General features: G+C 39.4%; 1 protein-coding gene and 1 pseudogene across 1 annotated transcript; both read left to right on the top strand.

The window, feature by feature from the left end:
- The first annotated feature begins 875 nt into the window (after positions 1-875).
- LOC781280 (oxysterol-binding protein-related protein 1-like) lies at positions 876-3,715 on the top strand. The gene is given in 2 exon segments (XM_059887780.1): positions 876-1,013; positions 1,167-3,715. A coding segment is annotated over 1 exon segment (1,233 nt). The 5' UTR covers positions 876-1,013; positions 1,167-1,348; the 3' UTR covers positions 2,582-3,715.
- Positions 3,716-4,774: 1,059 nt separating this feature from the next.
- Positions 4,775-11,609, top strand: LOC104968907 (UDP-glucuronosyltransferase 2B15-like; annotated as a pseudogene).
- The last annotated feature ends 12,296 nt before the right edge of the window (positions 11,610-23,905 follow it).

Below are 23,905 nucleotides of genomic sequence, written 5' to 3'. Positions count from 1 at the left end.
ATTGTGTATAATGTTACCTTCGGATTTGTCATATATGGCTGTTATTATTGAGGTATGTTCTTTCTATATCCAGTATGTTGAGGGTTTTTAATCATAAAAGGATTTTTTTTTGTCTTGTCAAATGCATTTTCTGCATCTACTGAAATGATCAAGTTATTTTGTCTTGTATTCTATTGGTATAAAGTATTACATTTGATTTTGGTATGTTAAACCATCCTTTCCTCTCAGGGATAAATCTCACTTGGTCATGCTATATGGTCCTCTTAATGTATTCTTGAATTTGGTTTACTGATATTTGGATGAGAATTTTTGCATGTATATTCATCCTGGATATTGTCTTATAGCTTTTTATTGTGATGTTCCTATTTATTTTGTATCAGGATAATGTTGTCCCACTGGGGAACAGGTGCTCTCTGGGGTACCCACTGAGATGATGGCAAGAGTCCCTCACAGCAGTTGCATACAGCACAGCCGACTGTGACATTGATCATACAATATGAGCTCAGGGCAAAGGGTGTAATATGTAAACAAACTCAGCAATATGGTCACTGAAATATGTAACGACATGGGCATATCTCTGGGTCATATATAAATAGGACTCAAAGGATTGCTTTACAGAACTTCCAAACCATAATACCAGACTCTTCAATGTCAGTGATTAATGATTTAGAGTGTTTTAGAAATTCTGAAAGAGTTTAAAGTAAGGCATAAAAATTACAGAGCTGACCAACTGATAAAGTCATTTATATTATAATTCTTTCTTAATGCTCATAGAGAAGTGAAACAGTAATGACTAAGCTAAAATAATTCCCTATAAAGTCTGACTGGAGTAAACAGATAATGTAGTAGAACTACAACAATAAAGAATTAGATTCATTCGCCGGCTGTAGCCCCGGAGGGCGGCGGTGCGGCGGAAGGGCCAGCGCGGACCTCGGGCGGCCCGGGCGCTAGTCCTGGGCCGCGCCTCTCTCCCTGCTCGACCTCGCCGGGAGCCGGGGGCGGGCCGCGCGAAGGTGACTTAGAGAGCCCTTGCGGTGCCGCCCTGGATCGCGCCTCGCAGCTGGGCTGGAGAGGAGGCGGAGGGACAGGTCGAGCGCGTTCTTGCGAGAGCTGCGAGCTGCGCCGGGCGGAGGGCGCCGCCGGGGGGAGCCCCGACCCCGGCCCAGGTGAGGAATTTTAAATTGGAACAGGAACAAGAAAAAAACAAAATTTTATCAGAAGCGCTGGCGACTGTAGCCACTGAACATCACGAATTAGAGCAGTCTCTGGTTAAAGGTTCCCCGCCTCTGAGCATCTTTAGTGAGGACGAGTTCTATGATGCACTGTCAGAACAAGCCTGCCTTCCCGTATGTTTTCCAGAAATGACTTCAGTATCTGGAGCATCCTCAGAAAATGCATCGGAATGGAACTCTCCAAGATCACCATGCCAGTTGTATTTAATGAGCCTTTGAGCTTCCTCCAGCGACTCACTGACTATATGGAGCATACATACCTCATCCACAAGGCCAGTTCGCTCGCTGATCCTGTGGAAGGGATGCAGTGTGTGGCTGCATTTGCTGTCTCCGCTGTTGCCTCGCAGTGGGAACGCACTGGAAAGCCTTTCAACCCACTCCTGGGAGAGACTTACGAGTTAGTTCGAGATGACCTTGGTTTCAGACTCATCTCTGAGCAGGTCAGCCATCACCCACCCATTAGTGCATTTCATGCTGAAGGATTAAACAATGATTTCATCTTTCATGGCTCAATCTATCCCAAACTGAAGTTCTGGGGGAAGAGCGTAGAAGCAGAACCCAAAGGAACCATCACGTTGGAGCTTCTTGAACACAATGAAGCATATACGTGGACGAATCCTACGTGCTGTGTGCACAACATCATCGTGGGAAAGCTCTGGATTGAGCAGTGCGGCAACGTGGAGATCACAAACCACAAGACTGGGGACAAATGTGTGTTGAATTTTAAGCCGTGCGGCCTTTTTGGTAAAGAATTACACAAAGTTGAAGGCTACATTCAAGATAAAAGCAAAAAGAAGCTCCGTGCCCTCTATGGGAAATGGACAGAATGTTTGTACAGTGTTGACCCAGCCACGTTTGATGCTTACAAAAAAAATGATAAGAAAAATACTGAAGAGAAGAAAAACAGCAAACAGGTGAGCGCTTCTGAGGAGTCGGATGAAATGCCAATGCCGGATTCTGAGAGCGTGTTCGTCATCCCCAGGAGCGTTCTCCTGTGGCGAATAGCCCCGCGGCCTCCGAACTCAGCCCAGATGTACAATTTTACTAGCTTTGCAATGGTTTTGAATGAAGTAGACAAGGAGATGGAGAGCGTGATTCCTAAGACAGACTGCAAGCTGCGGCCTGACATTAGAGCCATGTAGAACGGGGAGATAGATCAAGCTAGTGAAGAAAAAAAGCCACTCGAGGAGAAACAGAGAGCGGCCCGCAAGAACAGGTCCAAGTCGGAGGAGGACTGGAAGACGAGGTGGTTCCATCAAGGCCCTAATCCCTACAGCGGAGCCCAGGACTGGCTTTATTCAGGCAGCTACTGGGACAGAAACTACTACAATTTGCCTGACATTTATTAAAATGTAGACAAGTTGGGGCGTTTTGACTCATCTGCAGATAAATCTTAAACCTATGTTTTAAAATTTTCTTCCTTGGTTTCTACTCATTTTTTTAAAAAAACGGAAAAAACCCTCTCATGATAATTTGCCCTTCACCCAACAGAAGTGGGGTATTGGGTGATACCAGTGATGAAAGTCTTAGGAAGAATGGGTAATTCTGCTAGGTCGTGCTTCTTTGGAATACTATTTTATACAGAGGTATGGGAAACTGCTGGCAAATATGCTTTTGATGGTTGCTGTTGCCATATTTACCGAAGGTTTATGCCTAAATGTAACTTTAGCTTTATGGAATTATATAGTAACCCAAATCAAGTTATTTTGAATATTTTTATGATGTCATGCTTGAATGTTTTAGATTTAACTTTGAAATGTTTAAAATTCTCCTATACAAGGTTTATATGCTCAAATATAGAGGTGTATGTCATTTTGTAAAGATTACATTGAAAAGATGGCTTTTCTTTACACTAATCCTCTCAATTTTGCCCCCTCCCATCCCTAAAAAGAAAAAAAAAATGTCTGAGTGTTCGGAAGAGACATTCCTAATTTGAAAATTCGAAGCTGGAAAAGGTATTTCATTTGCTTATTTTAGTACTCTGAATTTACTTTTACAATTTTCTATAATTAATGTCATTAGAATTAAAAGGTGTTTGAATTGTATGTTTGAAAATATGTATAAAACCTAGCAATTCACAAAAATACCATAAAAATAGAGGTTTTAGGCACCATCATTACATAATGACAAACCTTTTTAAATCCTTCAACTTCCAGTGGCAAATGCCACCAGAGAAACTCAGTTGTATTCATGTATTATAAATATCAAACTATATAAAAGGAGGTCTTGTGCATTTCAGGTTTGCAAGGCACCTGTGTACTTAAGATATGTACGGAGACCTACTGTACAGTAGCTTTGCCCCTTTAATTGGGGCACATTAATCACATGATATTTATCTACCCAACCCCAAACTGAGATTTTGCTCCTAGGGGCCTTAGGTAACTGCCAGTAAGTTATTTCAATGGCTGTCTCAAAGTTAACAAGTGTTATAATGAAATAATCTACCTGATACTAATAAAGGCTTTAGAATGTTCTAAAAAAAAGAGAGAGAGAGAGAATTAAAGGTGACTTAAGATCCTGTGGTCATCCCTCCTGCTAAGAATCTATGTTAGTAATTGATAACATTACTGATAAAGAGTCTAAGCATAATCGTGTTAAGCTTATATTATCCCCTCATTACTATGTGTACTGGCTTTATCTCATTTCTTGCTTACACACACACACACACAAACATTCCCACAAATATACCTAATAGAAAAAACTGTCTTCAAATCACACATATCCTTCTCAAGGACCTAAGGAGTGAAGTCTTAAAAGACAGCTATTACTGAAGACAATTTGGATATTCTTCAAAAATTTGAAAATATAATTAAAGTCCATAAATTCCTCTTCTGGGCATGTATCCAAAGGAATTGATATTAGGATCCCAAGATCTATTTGCACACCACATTCACGAAAGCACTATTCACAACAGCCAAGAGGCTGAAGCAACCAAAGTGTCCATCAACAGATAAATCCATAAACAAAATGTGGTATCTACAAACAATGAAATATTACTCAGGTTTTAAAAGAAAATTTTGACATTTGTCACAATGAAGAATCTTACATGAGTGAAATAAGTAAATCACAAAAAAAACAAATACTGTAAAACTCAACTGACATGAGGTATCCAGACTAGTAAAATTAGTAGAAACATAGAGAAGAATGAAGGTTGCCAGGGGCTGGGAAAAGAAGAAAATAGAGTTTCTTAATGGACATAGACTACCACTTTTGCCAGATGAGAAAGTTCTGGAGATTAGTTGCAGAATATGAATATACTTTACTAAGCTATACACTTAGGAGTAATTAAAGTGGTAAGCTTTATATGTATTTTACCACAATATTTTGAAAAACAGCCGCAACTCTAATAATTCCTCAAAATATCAGATTTTCTCTTTAACTGTTTGTAGTCATCCTTCAACAAATGTTTCGTATGCTGTTGCTCTTTTGTGATGGAGCAAATGCTTTTTTTCACGGGAAATTAAAGAGTTTGTGCAGACCTCTGGAGAAAATGGGATTGTGGTGTTTTCTTTGGGGTCAATTGTTAGAAGAAAACTTCTAACATGTCAGAAGAAAGAGCTAATATTATTGCATCAGCCCTTGCCCAGATTCCACAAAAGGTATGCACAGTAACTTAACCAGTGGGCAACTATTAACATTTAATAAGTTGGTGTTTTTCTTTATGGGGAGGGAGGTGGGAGGGGGGTTCAGGATTGGGAACACGTTGTACACCCGTGGTGGATTCATGTTGATGTATGGCAAAACCAAAACAATATTGTAAAGTAATTAGCCTCTAATTAAAATAAATACATAAATAAATATTTAATAACTTGGTTACACTCTATAAAAGGTCAGATTTTAGACATCTTCTGTAAGAAAGATAAACCATTTTAATAGCTTCAGCTTATCTCAAATATTTATGTTGTTGGTATTGCTTAATCACTAAGTTGTATCCAACTCTTTTGTGGCCCCATGGACTGTAGCCTGCCAGGCTTCTATGTTTGTTGGATTTCCCAGGCAAGAATAATAAAGTGGACTGCCATTTTCTTCTCCACAGGATCTTCCCAACCCAGGAAGTGAACTGTGTCTCCTGCATTGCAAGCAGATTCTTTACCATTGAGCCAGCATGGAAGCCCCTCATATATATATTTAAAAACCAAAATATACACAGCAGGTGCTAAAGTAGCACAGCGTGCCTTTGATTGATGAGAATTTTGAAGTAATATTGTGATAAGAAAGTATATTTAAGAGATGCATTGTGAATTCTGGTATTATAATAGTAGTGTGGGCAGGTACAGAAATTGCCAAATTATGCCCTGTTATTTACTCCTTTACCTTGAAGGACTCCAGAGGATACAGTACACATACAGATGTTCTCAGGAGTTAAATTTTAACAGTAAACATCAGTCAGTCAGTTCAGTCGCTCAGTCATGTCTGACTCTTTGTGATCCCATGAACTGCAGCACGCCAGGCCTCCCTGTCCATCACCAACTCCCAGAGTCCACCCAAACCCATGTACATTGAGTTGGTGATGCCATCCAACCATCTCATCGTCTGTCATCCCCTTGTCCTCCCGCCTTCAATATTTCCCAACATCGGGGTCTTTTCAAATGAGTCAACTCTTTGTATCAGGTGGCCAAACTATTGGAGTTTCAGCTTCAACATCAGTCCTTCCAATGAACACCCAGTACTAATTTCCTTTAGGATGGACTGGTTGGATCTCCTTGCAGTCCAAGGGACTCTTTTTTTTTTTTTTTTTAAACTTTACAATATTGTATTAGTTTTGCCAAATATCGAAATGAATCCGCCACAAGTATACATACCCGCGTTCCCCATCCTGAACCCTCCTCCCTCCTCCCTCCCCTACCCTCCCTCTGGGTCGTCCCAGTACACCAGCCCCAAGCATCCAGTACCGTGCATCGAACCTGGACTGGCGACTCGTTTCATACATGATATTATACATGTTTCAATGCTATTCTCCCAAATCTCCCCACCCTCTCCCTCTCCCACAGAGTCCATAAGACTGATCTATACATTGGTGTCTCTTTTGCAGTCTCGTACACAGGGTTATTGTTACCATCTTTCTAAATTCCATATATATGCGTTAGTATACTGTATTGGTGTTTAAGAGTGTTCTCCAACACCACAGTTCAAAAGCATAAATTCCCAGAGGGATGGTATGGGGAGGGAGGAGGGCGGAGGGTTCAGGATGGGGAACACATGTATACCTGTGGCAGATTCATTTTGATATTTGGCAAAACTAATACAATTATGTAAAGTTTAAAAATAAAATAAAATTAAATTTAAGAAAAGCATCAATTCTTCAGCACTCAGCTTTCTTTATAGTCCAACTCTCACATCCATACACGACTACTGGAAAAACCATAGCCTTGACTAGACGGACCTTTGTTGACAAAGTAATGTCTCTGCTTTTGAATATGCTGTCTAGTTTGGTCATAACTTTCCTTCCAAGGAGTAGTGTCTTTTAATTTCATGTCTGCAATCACCATCTACAGTGATTTCAGAGCCCAGAAAAATAAAGTCAGCCACTGTTTCCACTGTTTCCCCATGTATTTGCCATGAAGTGATGGGACCAGATGCCATGATCTTAGTTTTCTGAATGTTGAGCTTTAAGCCAACTTTTTCACTCTCTTCTTTCACTTTCATCAAGAGGCTCTTTAGTTCCTCTTCACTTTCTGCCATAAGGGTGGTACCATCTGCATACCTGAGGTTATTGATATTTCGTCCGGCAATCTTGATTTCAGTTTGTCTTCCTCCAGCCCAGCATTTCTCATGATGTACTCTGCATATAAGTTAAATAAGCAGGGTGACAATATACAGCCTTGACCTACTCCTTTTCCTATTTGGAACCAGTCTGTTGTTCCATGTTCAGTTCTAACTGTTGCTTCCAGACCTGCATACAGGTTTCTCAAGAGGCAGGTCAGGTGGTCTGGTATTCCCATCTCTTTCAGAATTTTCCTCAATTTATTGTAATCCAGTCAAAGGCATTGACATAGTCCATAAAGCAGAAATAGATGTTTTTCTGGAACTCTCTTGCTTTTTTGATGATCCAGTAAGCATAGTAGCACAATAATGTTAATTTTGATAAAAGCCTGAAATGTGCCATGCAATGTATACTTGCGAGGTAATCCTGGCCCCTTTTATTTCCTCTAAATTTTAGTGTGCTATTCAGTGTGCTTTTCAAGGGAACTACCTAGATAGAGAAAGGATGGTCAGGGCCCCCCAAACTGCCTCCAGACATCCAACCAGCCACAGTGATTTAGAGAAAGAGAAACATCAACATCCCTGTTTGACTGGGCCCTGTCAGATCAAAGACCAAAGTGTGAAGATGGGGTCCTGCCCTTAGAATGAACCCTGCCCATTGTAAAGTCTGACTCCTAGTGGACTCTGTTTCTCCTCCAAATTGAGGAAGGAAAAGAGGCTGTAAGAAGATGTCAAGTATGAGCAAGACTGGCATGGAAAAGATTCAGTTGCCTCCTCCTCCATAAAATATAGTAGTAATGTATTTTCTACTATGTAAAATACCCTTGGCTGTTATCTTCTACTATGTTAAATATCGTTTTGGAAATTTGTGAACTACTTTTTAGTTTGCTATCTGATATTATAGTCTTCTTCTAAGCACCTACACTAATTTTTTGCTGAGAACTTAGAGTTATTTTACATTCACATGACAAGTAGAAGTCAAATGCTAGTAAATTAAAATACTGATAAAAGAATTGCTTGGGAATCAAAGTTGGTTATCTTATTTTGATACTGGGCAAGCAAACCACATTAATCAGTGCTGTCAATGCTTTGTGCCTCATTGTCAAAATGTTCAGGACTGATTCAATAAATTTTAGCAACATCATTTTGGAACTTTTTCAACAGCCTTATTGATATTTAAAAGTAGTAACATGGTTTTCTTTTCTAAATTCAAATAATTTTGAAACTAGTAATAGTGCTAATACTCTGGATTCATGTAAGATACTACCAGTTGCCATATTTGTTGGAAGTAGGGCTTAACAATTTGCAATCTCAAAGAACTTATACTTCCTACGCAGCATAAGTTAAATTGATTATTGATAAATTAGAGACTTCCCTATAGCTCAGATGGTAAAGAATCTGCCTGCAATGCAGAAGACCTGGATTCGATCCCTGGGTCAAGAAGATCCCCTGGAGAAGGAAATGGCAACCCACTCCAGTATTCTTGCTGGGAGAAACCCATGGAGAGAGGAGCCTGGTGGGCTACAGTCCATGGAGTCACAAAGAATTGAACACAATTACATCAATTTGTAAAAATATTTCTCATTGCATGCATGATTGTATGCACTTTCCTTTCTGTAAATAAAAAAATAAAAACTCTAATGAAATAATGAGTTATATTAAGTGGATATAAGTTAGCTCCCTTCTATAACAGTCAAAAAGAAATAAACCAGTAACTATTAAATTTGAGAGCTAGTATATGAAATAAAGTAAATTGCAAGTTATTAGTAATCTGTGACTATTTTTGCACTAGAGTGAAGACCACCTAATGATTTCTCAAATATTTATACTTGTCATTGAAAATCTCATTTGTCTATGCCATTATGTGTGAAAGGTCATGGCTGCATAGAAACAGTAATAAGTACATAAAATGTGGGCATTCCATGTCACATTTCATGATAAAATTTGGTTTTTCCTCCCTCTGCTTGCATTCCCACTACAATTATGCTTCCTGTTGCCTTGACTCCCTTCTTATCTGAATAAATAGCTTCAGTATTTCTTTAAGAGAGAATATTTCTGACATGCCCTTCCCTATTTTTTTTGTTCATGTGCTTCCTTTTATCCCGACTGTTCTTTCCATTTCTTCACCTTTCAATCTTGGATTCACTTGTGGAATTAAAGTGACGAAGCACTCTTTTCAGAAAGTCTTCACTTACCTCTTCAGCAGACTTAATGGATTCTTGCTCTGAGTTCTGAAAGCAGTTTAAATGCAGTTTCCCATGTATCATCATCTGTTATCTAAAAGACACTGCTTCTTTCAGTGCCTTATAATATCCATTTTTCATTTTATTTCTAAGACTAAAAGTTAATAATTCTACTGAAATTCACTCAACCCTAGGCCATCCAAAAACCAAAGCTTTCATAACTCGTGGTGCAACCAATGGCATTTACAAGGTGATCTACCATGCGATCCCTATGGTGGGCCTTCCTTTGTTTGCTGATCAACATGATAACATCACTCATATGAAGGCCAAGGGAGCAGCCGTCAGATTGGACTTGGAAAATGTTAAGGACAGATTTGCTCAATGCTTTGAAGCAAGTCATTAATAATCCTTTTTAAGTATAGTTTTGTTTTTCTACTCTTCCTAGAGAAGTTCTCATATGAAGACAAATGAGTCTTCATATAAACACAATGAGGAGTAAGATTGTTCAACACTTTTAAAACAGTTGTCAGTAACCATTTTGAGTGTCACATTGAGTTTTTTCTCTGTGGTTTTTAGGGAAAAGGTTTATCTCAGGTTTAGGGATAGTGGAACAATTTTGGAAGAGTTACTCATTAGAATGAGAGGAATCACTTATAAATATAGGTATATTCTTAGTTCTTTTGGTTGTTATGTTATTTAGAAGAATGTAAAATCATAATGTAATTAATTTAGAAGATATACATTGGGATATTCCTGTAGAAAAGCCAAATTTTCTTAAACCAGGAATATTAGATTTCCAAATTATTTCAGGATATGCATTAATTTCAATATTATTATTATTAATATCATAACTATGATGTATATATCTTCCCCCTTTTGCTTCATGGTAACTTTGGAAAGAAAACATTTTGAGAATATATTGATAATAATAGCACAGTGACAGTGGACAATTTTGTTTTAAAAGTAGTATTATTTTTATTTTAGCACAAATACAATAAATGAGTACCATAAGAATCACAGTTTCTTCTTTTTTAAGAGCTATAGGCTTCATTTGGTGGTTTTTATGTAAAAGTACATCTCTCTAGTATCTTTATACATTTCTTAATCTTTAGTATTGTAAAGCTGCTGTCCAAAAATGAAAATAATTTATTACCAGATATATACTGAATGTTTATGAAACTCTACAAGGTGTACTAAGTCTTTTGGCACATACTAAGTAACTTTTTCATTATAGTCTTTCCCTAGAGTATAACAAAAATATGTCTGGATTACTGACCTTTTCTCAAAAACCCAGTGCTCCCCATATGTTTTGTACAGAACAGGGAGAGAAGTTACCTCAATAATTATCGCTACAGTGCCATGTTGTAGCACTTTGTGATTCAGAGCTCCTGAATTTCTTTATTCCTCCTTCTTTCTTGACTGTTAGTCCATCATCATTTCAACTGTAGAAATAAATGTAACTGCAAAGCCTGAAAGTGAAATGTTGAGCCTTCTCCAGATTCTAAAATAACTAACAAGGAAAACAATATTAGCAAACATTTGCTGAGAGCTTACTTTATGCTAGGAATGCCTCTAAGAATCAACACATTATTCTTCAAAATAATCAGATAAGGTACTATTTCCATTCATTCCATTTCACAATAAAAAACTGTGAACTAGGAAGAATGAAAAACAGGCAGCAAATAAGTGTCAGAGTCAGGATTCAAACCAAGGCAATTCACTGCCACACTTTTAACTGTTACTTCACTAATAAAAGATCATCATCAATTTCTGGGCTACTCCTCCTCATCCCTGCCTGAATGTATCTCTGAACCTCATCATAGATATACCAGGTATCTCTGGGTTATGACAGCATTTTGAAACTTATTAAAAATTCTTTACTGGATGATTCCAGCTTTGAACACTCAAATCATGTATTTATTTCTTCTCTTCTTTCTCTTTCTTTGCCTTAGGGACTTAACTAATTCTACTCTTTAGGCTTCAATGTTTCTCCTTCCCCATCTTTTCTCTCTTAGCTTGAAATTCTATTCATTTAACAAATTCTAGCCCATAAGCTCTCTATAATTGTCCCTAAGGAAAATAATATATTTTCTTTCCTTTATGTGGCATTCATTTATACCATCTGCATGAAAATTTCACACATTTATCTTTTCTGGTTTGTTGTATAAATTAATGTCTCTTTGGTTTTCCTTTAGGTATACAGAGAATGTGATGAGGTTATCAACCATTCTACGTGATCAGCCTATGAAGCTCCTAGACCGAGCAGTCTTCTGGATTGAGTTTGTCATGTGCCACAAAGGAGCCAAGCACCTGTGGCCAGCTGACTACCTCAACTGCTTCCAGTACCACTCCCTGGATATGACTGGGTTCCTGCTGGCCTGTATGACAACTGTTATTTTCCTTCTCATAAAAGGTTGCTTGCTTTGCTATCAAAAGTTTGTTAAGACAGGAAAGAAGAAAAAGAGGAAGTAGACTGTGAGATCTCAGGCTAGCAGACATGATAGACAGTGTTATTCCATTTAATTCAACCACTATGGATCAAGTTGTGACCAGATTTTCGTCCATATTTGACAAGAACTGTGTCTTCCTGTTTTACCCAAAATTTTAATCTTGATTGAATATATTGTGTTAGTTAATCTACTCAACTCTAAGGATGAAAATCCTGTGTATTTCTTGATAAACACTTAAATATTCCTCTTGAAATGATCAGTTCTGTTCATCAAACCAAAGAAAAATGGTACCTAAAAATATAAGGTGGATTATAGTCAATTTAAAATTCTAATTTCATAAATCTTTCAGTAATTAATTCTACTTTTTAAAATACTGATTTATGTATAATTTTATTTTGGGGGGGCTCCAAAATCACTGCAGATGGTGCTGCAGCCATGAAATTAAAAGACACTTACTCCTTGGAAGGAAAGTTATGTCCAACCTAGATAGCATATTGAAAAGCAGAGACATTACTTTGCCAACAAAGGTCCGTCTAGTCAAGGCTATGGTTTTTCCTGTATCATGTATGGATGTGAGAGTTGGACTGTGAAGAAGGCTGAGGGCCGAAAAATTGATGCTTTTGAACTGTGGTGTTGGAGAAGACTCTTAAGAGTCCCTTGGACTGCAAGGAGATCCAGCCAGTCCATTCTGAAGGAGATCAACCCTGGGATTTCTTTGGAAGGAATGATGCTAAAGCTGAAACTCCAGTACTTTGGCCACCTCATGCAGAGTTGACTCATTGGAAAAGACTCTGATGCTGGGAAGGATTGGGGGCAGGAGGAGAAGGGGACGACAGAGGATGAGATGGCTGGATGGCATCACTGACTCGATGGACGTGAGTCTGAGTGAACTCTGGGAGTTGGTGATGGACAGGGAGGCCTGCTGCGATTCATAGGGTTGCAAAGAGTCGGACACGACTGAGCGACTGAACTGAACTGAACTGAACTTACAACAAAAAAGAAAATTACAGGTGAATATCTTTGATGAATATTGATGCAAAAATCCTTTAAAAATATTAGCTAACAAAAAAATTAGTACACTGAACTCAATTATACATTAAAAAAATCACACACCATGATCAATTTGGATTTATTCTAAGATTACAAAGATGGCTCAACATATGAAAGTCAATCAATGTGATACACTACAGTAACAAAAGGCAAGATAAAAATCACACAAATATCACCAATTTGATAAAATTCAGTATCTCTTCATGACAAAAACTCTCATCAAAGTGGGTACAGAGGAAACATATTTCAACACAGGGGCTTCCCCAGTGATTCAGGGATAAAGAATCAGCCTGCAGTGCAGGAGACACAGGACACACGGGTTGGAACCCTGGGTCAGGAAGATCCACTAGAAGAAGGAATGGCAACCTACTTCAGTACTCATGCTGAGAAAATCCCATGAACAGAGGAGCCTGGCAGGCTACAGTCCATGGGGTAGCAAAAAGAGTCAGAAACAACTGAGCAATGGAGCATATTCAACATAATTAAGGGCATTTATGATAACTGAGCGACTTCACTTTCACTTTTCACTTTCATGCTTTGGAGAAGGAAATGGCAACCCACTCCAGTGTTCTTGCCTGGAGAATCCTAGGGATGGGGGAGCCTGGTGGGCTGCCGTCTATGGGGTCGCACAGAGTCAGACACGACTGAAGCGACTTAGCAGCAGCAGCAGCAGCATGACAACTGAGCGACTTCACTTTCACTTTTCACTTTCATGCATTGGAGAAGGAACTGGCAACCCACTCCAGTTTTCTTGCCTGGAGAATCCCAGGGACGGGGGAGCCTGGTGGGCTGCCGTCTATGGGGTTGCACAGAGTCTGACACGACTGAAGTGACTTAGTAGTAGCATGACAAACCTACAGCAAACAGATTAATAAATAAATAATAAAGCAAAACACAATACGTCTGTATCACAAAGCTGAATTTGGAGTTGAAACAATAAATTGAAAACTGGTATAACAGACAATAGTACTTCAAATTTTTCATTCATTAACATCCCAAAGGTTTTTGCATCCTTGGGCCCAGCATCATAATAAAATTCAGGTGAATAGAGGCATGTGTGGGTGCTCAGTTATGTATGACTCTGTGATCCAATGGACTGTAGTCCGCCAGGCTCCTCTGACCATGGGATTTCCTAAGCAAGAATACTGGAGTGGGTGGCCATTTCGTTCTCCAGGGGATTTTCCTGATCCAGGGAATGAACCTGTACCTTCTGCATTGGCAGGCAGATTCTTTACCACTGTGTCACCTGGGAAGCCAAATAAAAGGCACAGCTTGTCTTTAAAATGAAGTTCATAGAAGTGGTAGTAGATAGAGCTCCTGACAAAGATGAATAAAAGTTAGGTCCCCTCGGGTCTGCAGCACCCCTGGTGGTCACTTCTTTTTTTTTTTTTCACACTTGAAACTAATAATTTATTTATCTATTTTAATTATAATTCAATAAAAATTATTTTGAGACTGAATTTTAACTGAAAGTGGAGTAGGGAAATGGAGGAAGAAAAAAAACAAGAGATGGAGAAAGTCTAGCCCTTAAGTAATCTCAAATGTTCTTTTAGATTACTCTTCCTGGGAACTCCCTGGTGGTCCAGGGGTTAAGAATCTGCCTTCCAATGTGAGGGATGTGTGTTCGATCCCTCATCTGGGAAGTAAGATCTCACCTGTCCCAGGCATAAAGCCCCTGTATGACTCAACTAGAGAAAGCCTGCATGCAGTAAAGACTCAGTGCAGCCAGAAAAAGAAAAAAAGATAATCTTCCTAATTTCTTTTAATTTCTGGTTTTAACTAGTTTATCCTATCATCTGTTATATAAAATCCAGACTGATTACAAAGCTTTCTACACCTGCCCTCTAGCCTTATCTCTTACCTTTTTGGCCCTGTCTTGTATCTGACATGACTGAGCGACTGAACTGAACTGAACTGTATGCCTCAACTTCATTTCCTCTAGCCAGACTGATCTACTCGCTGTCCTTCCAAACATTTCATATTCACCTTCCATGTAAATATTCATACTGCCTTTTATTTCTGGAATGATGCCCAGAATAATGTTTTCTCTTTTTTCAACTTTTCAAATCCTGCCTATCTCTCAAAACCCAATTCAAATTTCATCTTCCTCTTACATCAACCAAAAATGATGACTTTCTTCTTTAATGTCCAAATTATGGTAGAATAGACTAGATTTTCTACGTAATAGCTAGCTCAGTCTAGGTTATGGGAAATCCATTATGTTGGACCTGAAGGTTAGCCGAATATGCCATCCCAAACTATGCCACTTTGGCATGTTACTTTGAATTAAATACTTAGGAAAGTAAAGTTACTTAGGAGAAAACTGGTATAAGGATACTCTGACTTTCCTCTGTCCCCACTGATAGCAGGAAATAAATCGCCCTGTGAGGCTACCCTCTATTCCAGGAGAGTGGAAGGCATCCTTATCAACAGAGATAAGGAATTTAGGGCTAAGACTATTTAAACAAAACTTGTTACTTTTTCATGAATTTGCTATGCCAAGGGCAAACCCCTTTACCTTGTCAATTCTTCATCAAGGTATTATTTCTTTGTCTAAAAGGTATAATATCTGCCTGTCTGGTCATTTCTTTGAGTCTCATATTTTTATGGGCTCTCGTATATACAAAATTAAATGTTTTTCCCTGTTTATCTGTCTTACATAAATTTAATTATTAGATCAGACAATGAACCCGGAAGAGAAGGAAAGTTTTCCTCCCCTAAAAGCCCACATAAGCCTTCATCTCTGAACCCATCACCAATCTGTTCAAACATCCATCAAACCAGCACTAGAGTGACCAGATAATTGGTGTCTCCTCTATGATGGATATTAAATCAAACAATCCAAAATAAATGGAAATACAGTATTTTATTGATTTAACTGGCAAATCTCTATTAATATGATCACCCATTTTTTTGTATAGTAGTTTTGTTGTTTTTTATCCATTCAAGTCTCTTTTTTGTACGTACTGAACTCCTTTTCTATTGTGGTGCTTTTCTATTGACTCTTCCTTGGCTTAGAGAAAGTATGAAAGGTCAATTTGTCATTTGTAAAAACAAAAAATCTAGAATCCCAGAGTCATGGATGACCATGAGTGAAAGTGACTGGCAAAGAAACAAGACTCACAAAAGACAGATTAACTGGTAAAAATTAACCAGAAATTCAAGGTCAGAGAAGTTGAGCTTTGGAGCTGGGTTGATCAGTCATAATGAGGACATGCAGGTTACATGACCCAAGAAAGAATGAAATAAAAAGGAAGGCAAACACATTGAATCAGATCACAAATACTACAATGTAGCACAGAATGGGTAAGTATGGCCAGGAAAACAATTAGAAACACAAGAACTTTAAAAGCACCATAGATAATCAGGAGAGCTCCGATGTGAAGGCTAGAGGCTCTATCTGTTAAGATTCAGTCAGAAAAACAGAAAATTCACTAATTCTGTCTACAACTTATCATACTCATTCTTCTCTTCATCCATTCAGTTCCATTTTAGTTCATACAATCAATGAATATATTTCTGACTTCTAGAATTTCTAATGGTTCTTTTTATAGTCAACTTCCCACCCCAACCTATTCTTACCTGCACTTTCATCTCTGAACAGTCTAAACATGCCTTTCTAAATAAAAAAATTTATTGACATACAGTTGATTTACAATGTTAATTTCTGGTGTACAGCAAAGTGATATATATATATATATTCTTTTCCATTAGTTTATTACAAGATATTGAATACAGCTCCCTGTGCTGTATAGTAGGACCTTGTTGTTATCTATTTTATATATAGCAGCTTGTAGTTTGTATCTGCTAATCCCCAAATCCTAATTTATCCTTTCCCCCACTTCTACTTTGGTAACCATAGATTTGTTTTCTATGTGAATCTGTTTCTGTTTTGTAAATAAATTTTTATTATTTTTTAGAGTCCACATATAAACAATATCAAATGATATTTATCTGACTTACTTCACCTAGTACAATAATCTCGAGGTCCATCCATATTGTTGCAAATGGCATTATTTCATTCTTTTCATGGTTGAGTGGGGCTTTCCAGGTGGCTCAGTGGTAAGAGAATCTGGCTGCCAATTCAGGAGACTTAGATTCAACCCCTGGGTTGGGAAGATCCCTTGGAGTAGGAAATGGCAACCGACTCCAATATTCTTGCCTGGAAAATTCCATGGACTAAGGAACGTGGCAGGCTACAGATGGATGGGGTCACAAAGAGTAGGATATGACTGAGCATGCATGCACTTATGGCTGAGCAATATTCCACTATATTTATGTGTGTATGTGTGGGTGTGCATGCACACACCACATCTTCTTTATCCATTCATCCTCCAGTGGACATTTAGGTTGCTTGTCTTTGCTAAATACTGCTATGAATATTGGAGTGATGCCATCTTTTCAAATTACAGCATTTTCAGATAAGACATTCCCTTTTAATTATTTTTTAAATTTTAATGAAGTCAGAGATGTTTCTATAAATACTTTAGAATTCATTGAGATTTCATTTGTGACCCTGCACAAGGTCAATCTTATCAAATGTTTCATGTGTGTGCTCTTTAAAAGAATGTATATACTCTATATGGAGCTACAGAATTCAACGGATGAAACTTGTTTTTCTCAAAATAATCCAAGTTTCATACTAATTTTTGTTTGCTTGACTATCAGTTTCCAAGAGTACATTAAAATATCACAATTTTTATGTTAATTCTTAATAGAAATGTTTATCACATTTTACTTTTTGTTTTTCATTCTACTTGTTTGAAATTAATAGTATTACATCAATTTTTACTTCATTAGTATTAGAATGCATATGTTTAATAATATATACATAATTTTAAGTAATCAAAAAAGAGAGTTCCAGAAAAACATCTATTTCTGCTTTATTGACTATGCCAAAGCCTTTGATTGTGTGGATCACAATAAACTGTGGAAAATTCTGAAAGAGATGGGAATACCAGACCACCTGAGAAACCTGTATGCAGGTCAGGAAGCAACAGTTAGAACTGAACATGGAACAACAGGCTGGGTTTAAACAGGAAAAGGAGTACATCAAGGCTGTATATTGTCACCCTGCTTATTTAACTTATATGCAGAGTACATCATGAGAAACATTGGGCTGGAGGAAGCACAAGCTGGAATCAAAACTGCCAGGAGAAATATCAATAACCTCAGGTATGCAAATGATACCATCCTTATGGCAGAAAGTGAAGAAGAACTAAAGAGCCTCTTGATGAAAGTGAAAGAGGAGAGTGAATAAGTTGGCTTAAAGCTCAACATTCAGAAAACTAACATCATGGCATCCAGACCCATCACTTCATGGCAAATACATGGGGCAACAGTGGAAACAGTGGCTGACTTTATTTTTCTGGGCTCTGAAATCACTGCAGATGGTGACTGCAGACACGAAATTAAAAGACGCTTACTCCTTGGAAGAAAAGTTATGACCAAACTAGACAGCATATTCAAAAGCAGAGACATTACTTTGTCAACAAAGATCCGTCTAGTCAAGGCTATGGTTTTTCCAGTAGTCACGTATGGATGTGAGAGCTGGACTATAAAGCTGAGTGCTGAAGAATTGATGCTTTTGAACTGAGGTGTTGGAGAAAACTCTTGAGAGTCCCTTGGATTTTAAGAAGATGCAACCAGTCTATCCTAAAGGAGATCAGTCCTGGGTGTTCATTGAAGGACTGATGTTAAAGCTGAAACTCCAATACTTTGGCCACCTGATGCAAAGAGCTGACTCATTGGAAAAGACCCCGATGCTGGAAAATATTGAAGACAGTAGGAGAAGGGGATGACAGAGGGTGAGATGGTTGGATGGTATCACCGACTCAATGGACATGGGTTTGGGTGGACTCAGGGAGTTGGTGATGGACACGGAGGCCTGGCGTGTTTCGGTTCATGGGGTCGCAAAGTGTCAGACACGACTGAGTGACTGAACTGAAGGGTGTAACAACTAAATGCTAAGATTAAAAGATTAATTATCGAAGACTAAAAGAGACTAAGAAGATGTGACAACTAAATGCAATCTATGAACCTGGATTGGATCCTGGTGTAGAAAAAGTTAGAAACAGAAAAATCTGTAGCTAGACTGTTAACACTGTGGTTTCTACATTCTACCTACCCCCATTTTCCACCCCCACCCACCAACTCCCAGAATTAGAGTTCTTTTGTAAAGAAATTGAAAAATTGTCCAGGGAGAAATAAAGTACCTAAAATCAGTGTAACACATCAAAGTAAATCATTTCTCGTTCTGGCACGTATAACTCCCTTGAGTCATATCTAGTAATACGCACTCAGCATAAAAATCAAAGCCAGATAGTTAACAAATCCTTTACAGGTACAGAGCGTTCCCAGTGATTTCTTTGATCTATTGCTCATTCTTAAATACGAAGAGACAAGCAAAGATCAGAAAACATTTATGGATAGCTTATAAAATGCCAGATTAAGGCCAGCACACACAACACACACACACACACACAGACACACACACACCAGAATAAACATAATGAACAAATCAGAATTTTAAAAAATAAAGTTTAACCTTATTTAGTAACCTCTGCTGCTGCTCCTAAGTCACTTCAGTCGTGTCCGACTCTGTGTGACCCCAGAGACGGCAGCCCACCAGCTTCCCCCGTCCCTGGGATTCTCCAGGCAAGAACACTGGAGTTGTTGCCATTTCCTTCTCCAATGCATGAAAGTGAAAAGTGAAACTGAAGTCACTCAGTCATGTCTGACTCTTCGTGACCCCATGGACTGCAGCCCAAACAGGCTCCTCCGTCCATGGGATTTTCCAGGCAAGAGTACTGGAGTGGGGTGCCATTGCCTTCTCCTTAGTAACCTCAGAGGTCATCAAAAATTTCATTCATAATTACTACAAAATGAAATGAGGAAAAAGGGAGGGGTCTTGTATATTTCACACCTCTATGTCCTATCTCCTACCTTTTTAAACCTATTTTGCTCACTAGCTTTTGCTGTGCCAAGGAGCTTCTGCAGTTACAATTGGATAGTATAGATCTCTCACTTTCTACACAAGAGCTTCTTTAACACCACTGCATGCAACTGCTGAAGGAACGCATCTCACACAAGCATAATCTAGCAGAATGTTGAATAGGAGCCCCCTCCCATCGTGCAGGTGGTCATTTGTGAGTATATTATACATGGCTTCTTACTGGGTCCCAGTGGACTTAGGTTCCACGTGCTCATTAGCTTCGTAATACATGTACTAACTTTTCTCGCTTCCTGTTTCATCCTTTCCTGTTCCCTACTCCTGTACCCTAGGACTGCTCAAAATAAATTACTGCTTTCTGATCCTTATCGCAGGCTCTGTTTTCTGAGAATATACTGAAATAGGCTGCACCAGAACTGGCTCTAAAAAGCAGACCTGCACGATAAGATGTGGGAACTGGCTAACTCATTGATAACTAGCAATAACAATCTCACTCCTGATGACATGTGCAACACTGAGAGATCCTAGCATTTGGCAACATTACAATTTATAAGAATCGTACAACCAGTGAGGTTATGTGGAGAAGATAAAAAGTATTCATTTATGGACAGTACACTGTGAAAGTGTTAGATACTCAGTCATGTCCAACTCTTTGCAACCCATGGACTATAGCCTGCCAGGCTCGTTTGTCCATGGAATTCTGCAGGGGTCCAGCCCCGGTGGATCCAGGGAATTCGAAGCGGCGACGGTGTCGGCGAGGATCAGGAAACAATTGCTTAATTAAATGTTAATTAAGGATATAAAGAGTGGTTAAATAAGGATAGCTCAGTGAGGAAGTTCAGTGGAGAAAAGAGGCTGAATAATTCAGCCAGAAGGTGAGAGAAAGAACGACATGGGGAGACCAAGTTTCGGTGAACAAGGCCCGCACTTTATTTTCCAAAGTAGTTTTTATACCTTACGTTATGCATAGAGGATAATGGGGGAAGGGGTAGAGTCATGCAGTAAGCCAGGCTTTCTTCCTGCAAACTTATCATATGCAAAAGTTTAGGTGATTTGCATCATCTTCTGGCCCAGAGGCCTGTTAACATTTTAAGACCCTTTCTTCAGAAAACTTATTTTTCTCTAAAGGTAATTAGTCAGGCGCCACCCTCCAAAAGCATTAGATAAAGTTGCATTACTACAGGGCAAAGGTGTGGTGGGCCATAACAATAAAAAGAATTAACTCAAGGGTCCAAGGTTACAAACATTAAAGCTACTACTTACACCAATTATATTAATCAATACACTGCCAGGGACACAGCAGGTAAGGGATATGGAAACTTAGCAGCAAACATTGGCCCAACAAGTGAAAAACCCTTGACCAATACAATTTCTAATCAATCTTTTAACTGCTCAAAGGAATCTGTAGACAGTTTAGAACATCTTATGCCTCTCAGTTGGGAGGCTCTGAACAATCACATGTGGCCGGAAGAACCTATTCAGGAGAGAGATGGTGGTGGGAGACAGCCCCCCGTAAAGTCAGAGGTGTAGGTGAGAGCACAAAGCAGTAAAGTAGGCAGACTCTGGTTTTGGGGGTAGATGCTCAAGAATTTCCAGGGGGACTCCTGAGGCTCGATCCCGCCTTTGCGTATGCTGAGCCTCCTTCCTCATGACCTTTGCCACGGGTGGAGTTCCTCAGGCTGGATCCCTGCAGAATTCTCCAGGCAAGAATACTGGAGTGGGTAGACATTCCCTTTTCCAGGGGATCTTCCTGACCCAGGAATGGAAGCCGGGTCTCCTGCATTGCAGGTAGATTCTTTGCCATCTGAGTCACCAGATAATGCTTATGTGGAAATTACTATTGGTAATAATACAGTTTACAGAGTGACATGGGTTTTTTTTAAAACAAACAAACAAAAAGTTTTAGAAGTCTTATAAATGACAAACTCAGTTTAAGTAGACATCAAATCAAAATACGCTGTGCAAGTCAGGAGTTCTCCTTGGCAGTGTTTAGCCTCTTTCTTCTGCAGCAGCAGAAAACCAGGCTTAGAATATAATTGCTAAGATAGAAGCCTACAAAGAAGACTCAACTCAAGCTCAACAGTTTTCCTACCAAAGTCAGGGTCTAGATAGAAAAATGGGGAACTCTTGAAACCTGGGTTGGGGGAGTAAGCCTGAAAATGCTCAATACCCAGGTTCTTCTAGGTTCTGCTTCTGGGGGTACAGTAGTGAAGACAGTTCTATCAGGGGTCACAGTAAAGTCACCACTAAACATAAAGCTATGAATATCACATTTTGGACTCTTCATACCAGTCACTCGGTGGGCAAAGAAAATAGTAACTGTTAAGAGTGGACAACGAACCCTGATCCAAGTCAGGAAATATGATCATAGTTACATGACAGGGAAAGAAGGGATTAATCTGAGACTCAGGATGCGGCATGCTATGCTGTGTGTTAAAATCTATCAGTCATGTCCAACTCTTTGCAACTTCATGGACTATAGCCTGCCAAAGTCCTCTGTCCAAGGGGTTCTCCAGGCAAGAATACTGAATGGGCTGCCATACCTTCCTCCAGGGTATCTTCCTAACCCAGGGGTCGAACCTAAGTCTCTTACATCTCCTGCATTGGCAGGTGAGTTAACCACTAGCACCACCTGCAGAGAAGGCAATGGCACCCCACTCTAGTACTCTTTGCCTGGAAAATCCCATGGACAGAGGAGCTTGGTAGGCTGCAGGCAATGGGGTTGCTAGGAGTCAGACACGACTGAGCGACTTCACATTCACTTTTCACTTTCATGCACTGGAGAAGAAAATGGCAACCAACTCCAGTGTTATTGCCTGGAGAATCCCAGGGACAGGGCAGCCTGGTGGGCTGCCATCTCTGGGGTCGCACAGAGTCGGACACACGACTGAAGCAACTTAGCAGCAGCAGTGTCACCACCTGGGAAGCCCCAGGATGCAAAGGGGTGCCTAAAATTTAGGGGGGTAGAACTCAGTGCTAGTGATAACCATGAACTGACATGGGTAGGGTGGTTTGAGGGTCAAGGTTCATGTCATCCCATCAGACTAGCAATTTAGAACAGCCAAAGTGCTGGCAAAGAGAAAAGTAAAAGAATCTGCAGTAAAGGAAGATGAAGAGACAAGCAAAGCTTTTTCTGAAGCTAAAGATAGTGGTCACAATTCCTCAGTGGAGGGATTGAGATAAAAAATACGGCTGATGTGGAAAGAAGCAAAATTTTTTATGATGGTTGGGTCAATGAATTAAATATATGTACACATATCCTGATGCTGGGAAAAATTAAAGACTGGAGAAGGGGACGACAGAGGAAGAGATAGTTGGATGGCATCAGCAACTCAATGGACATTGAGTTTGAGTCAACTGCGGGAGTTGGTGATGGACAGGGAGGCCTGGCGTGCTGCAGTCCACGGGGTCGCAAAGAGTCAGACACGACTGAGCAACTGAACTGATATTAACTTGTAAAATGTACTGGTGAATATAAACAAAATGTTAGTGAAATTTATTACCAATTGGTTTAATCAAAGGCAATGCTGATTCAGAATCCAGGTTTCTTAATACATAAGTGTTCTTTCTTCTCAACCCCACTGCAGAGATTTAAAATAAATCCTTTTTTTGAAAGACTGAAAGGCAGGAGGAGAAGGGGACGACAGAGGACAAGATGAATGGATTCCATCACCAACTCAATGGACATGAGTTTTTGAGAAAGCTCCAGGAGATGGTGAAGGATAGGGAGGCCTGATGTGCTGCAGTCCATGGGGTCACAAAGAGCTAGACACAACTGAGCAACTGAACAATATATATCTATTAGGCTGGTACAAATGTTAATTGTGGTTTTGGACTGTGATTTTTAAGTCATTATAACTAGACTCAAACACATCTTCATTAATCAAAATAGGAACCACTGCAATCAACACATTTTTGCCAATGAGGAACAAGTTTGCTTATTCCTGTAGCACAAAAACCCATGCGTCAGGATTCAATGAACTCTCGGAAAGCATTTTCTACCTCCTGCTGGTTGTAGAAGCATTTTCCCTGTAAAAAGTTGTAAAATGCTTGAAGAGGTGGTAGTTGGCAAGAGGTCAGGTGAATACGGTGGATGAGGCAAAACTTCATAGCCCAATTTTTTCAACTTCTGAAGCACTGGTTGAGCGGTCAGACATTGTGGAGAGAACTGGGCCTTTTCAGTGCAGCTCAGCGATCTGCCGAGCACACTTCTTGGATGTAATGGTTTTGCCAGGATCCAGAAAGCTGTAGTGGATCAGACTGACAACAGACCACCAGTAACCATGACCTTTTGGGCGTGCAAGTTTGGCTTTGGGAAGTGTTTTGGAGCTTCTT

The sequence above is a fragment of the Bos taurus genome, chromosome 6 (assembly GCF_002263795.3).
Source record: "Bos taurus isolate L1 Dominette 01449 registration number 42190680 breed Hereford chromosome 6, ARS-UCD2.0, whole genome shotgun sequence".
In the NCBI taxonomy this organism is placed as follows: domain Eukaryota; kingdom Metazoa; phylum Chordata; class Mammalia; order Artiodactyla; family Bovidae; genus Bos; species Bos taurus.
This window is presented reverse-complemented; position numbering and strand designations above follow the sequence as displayed.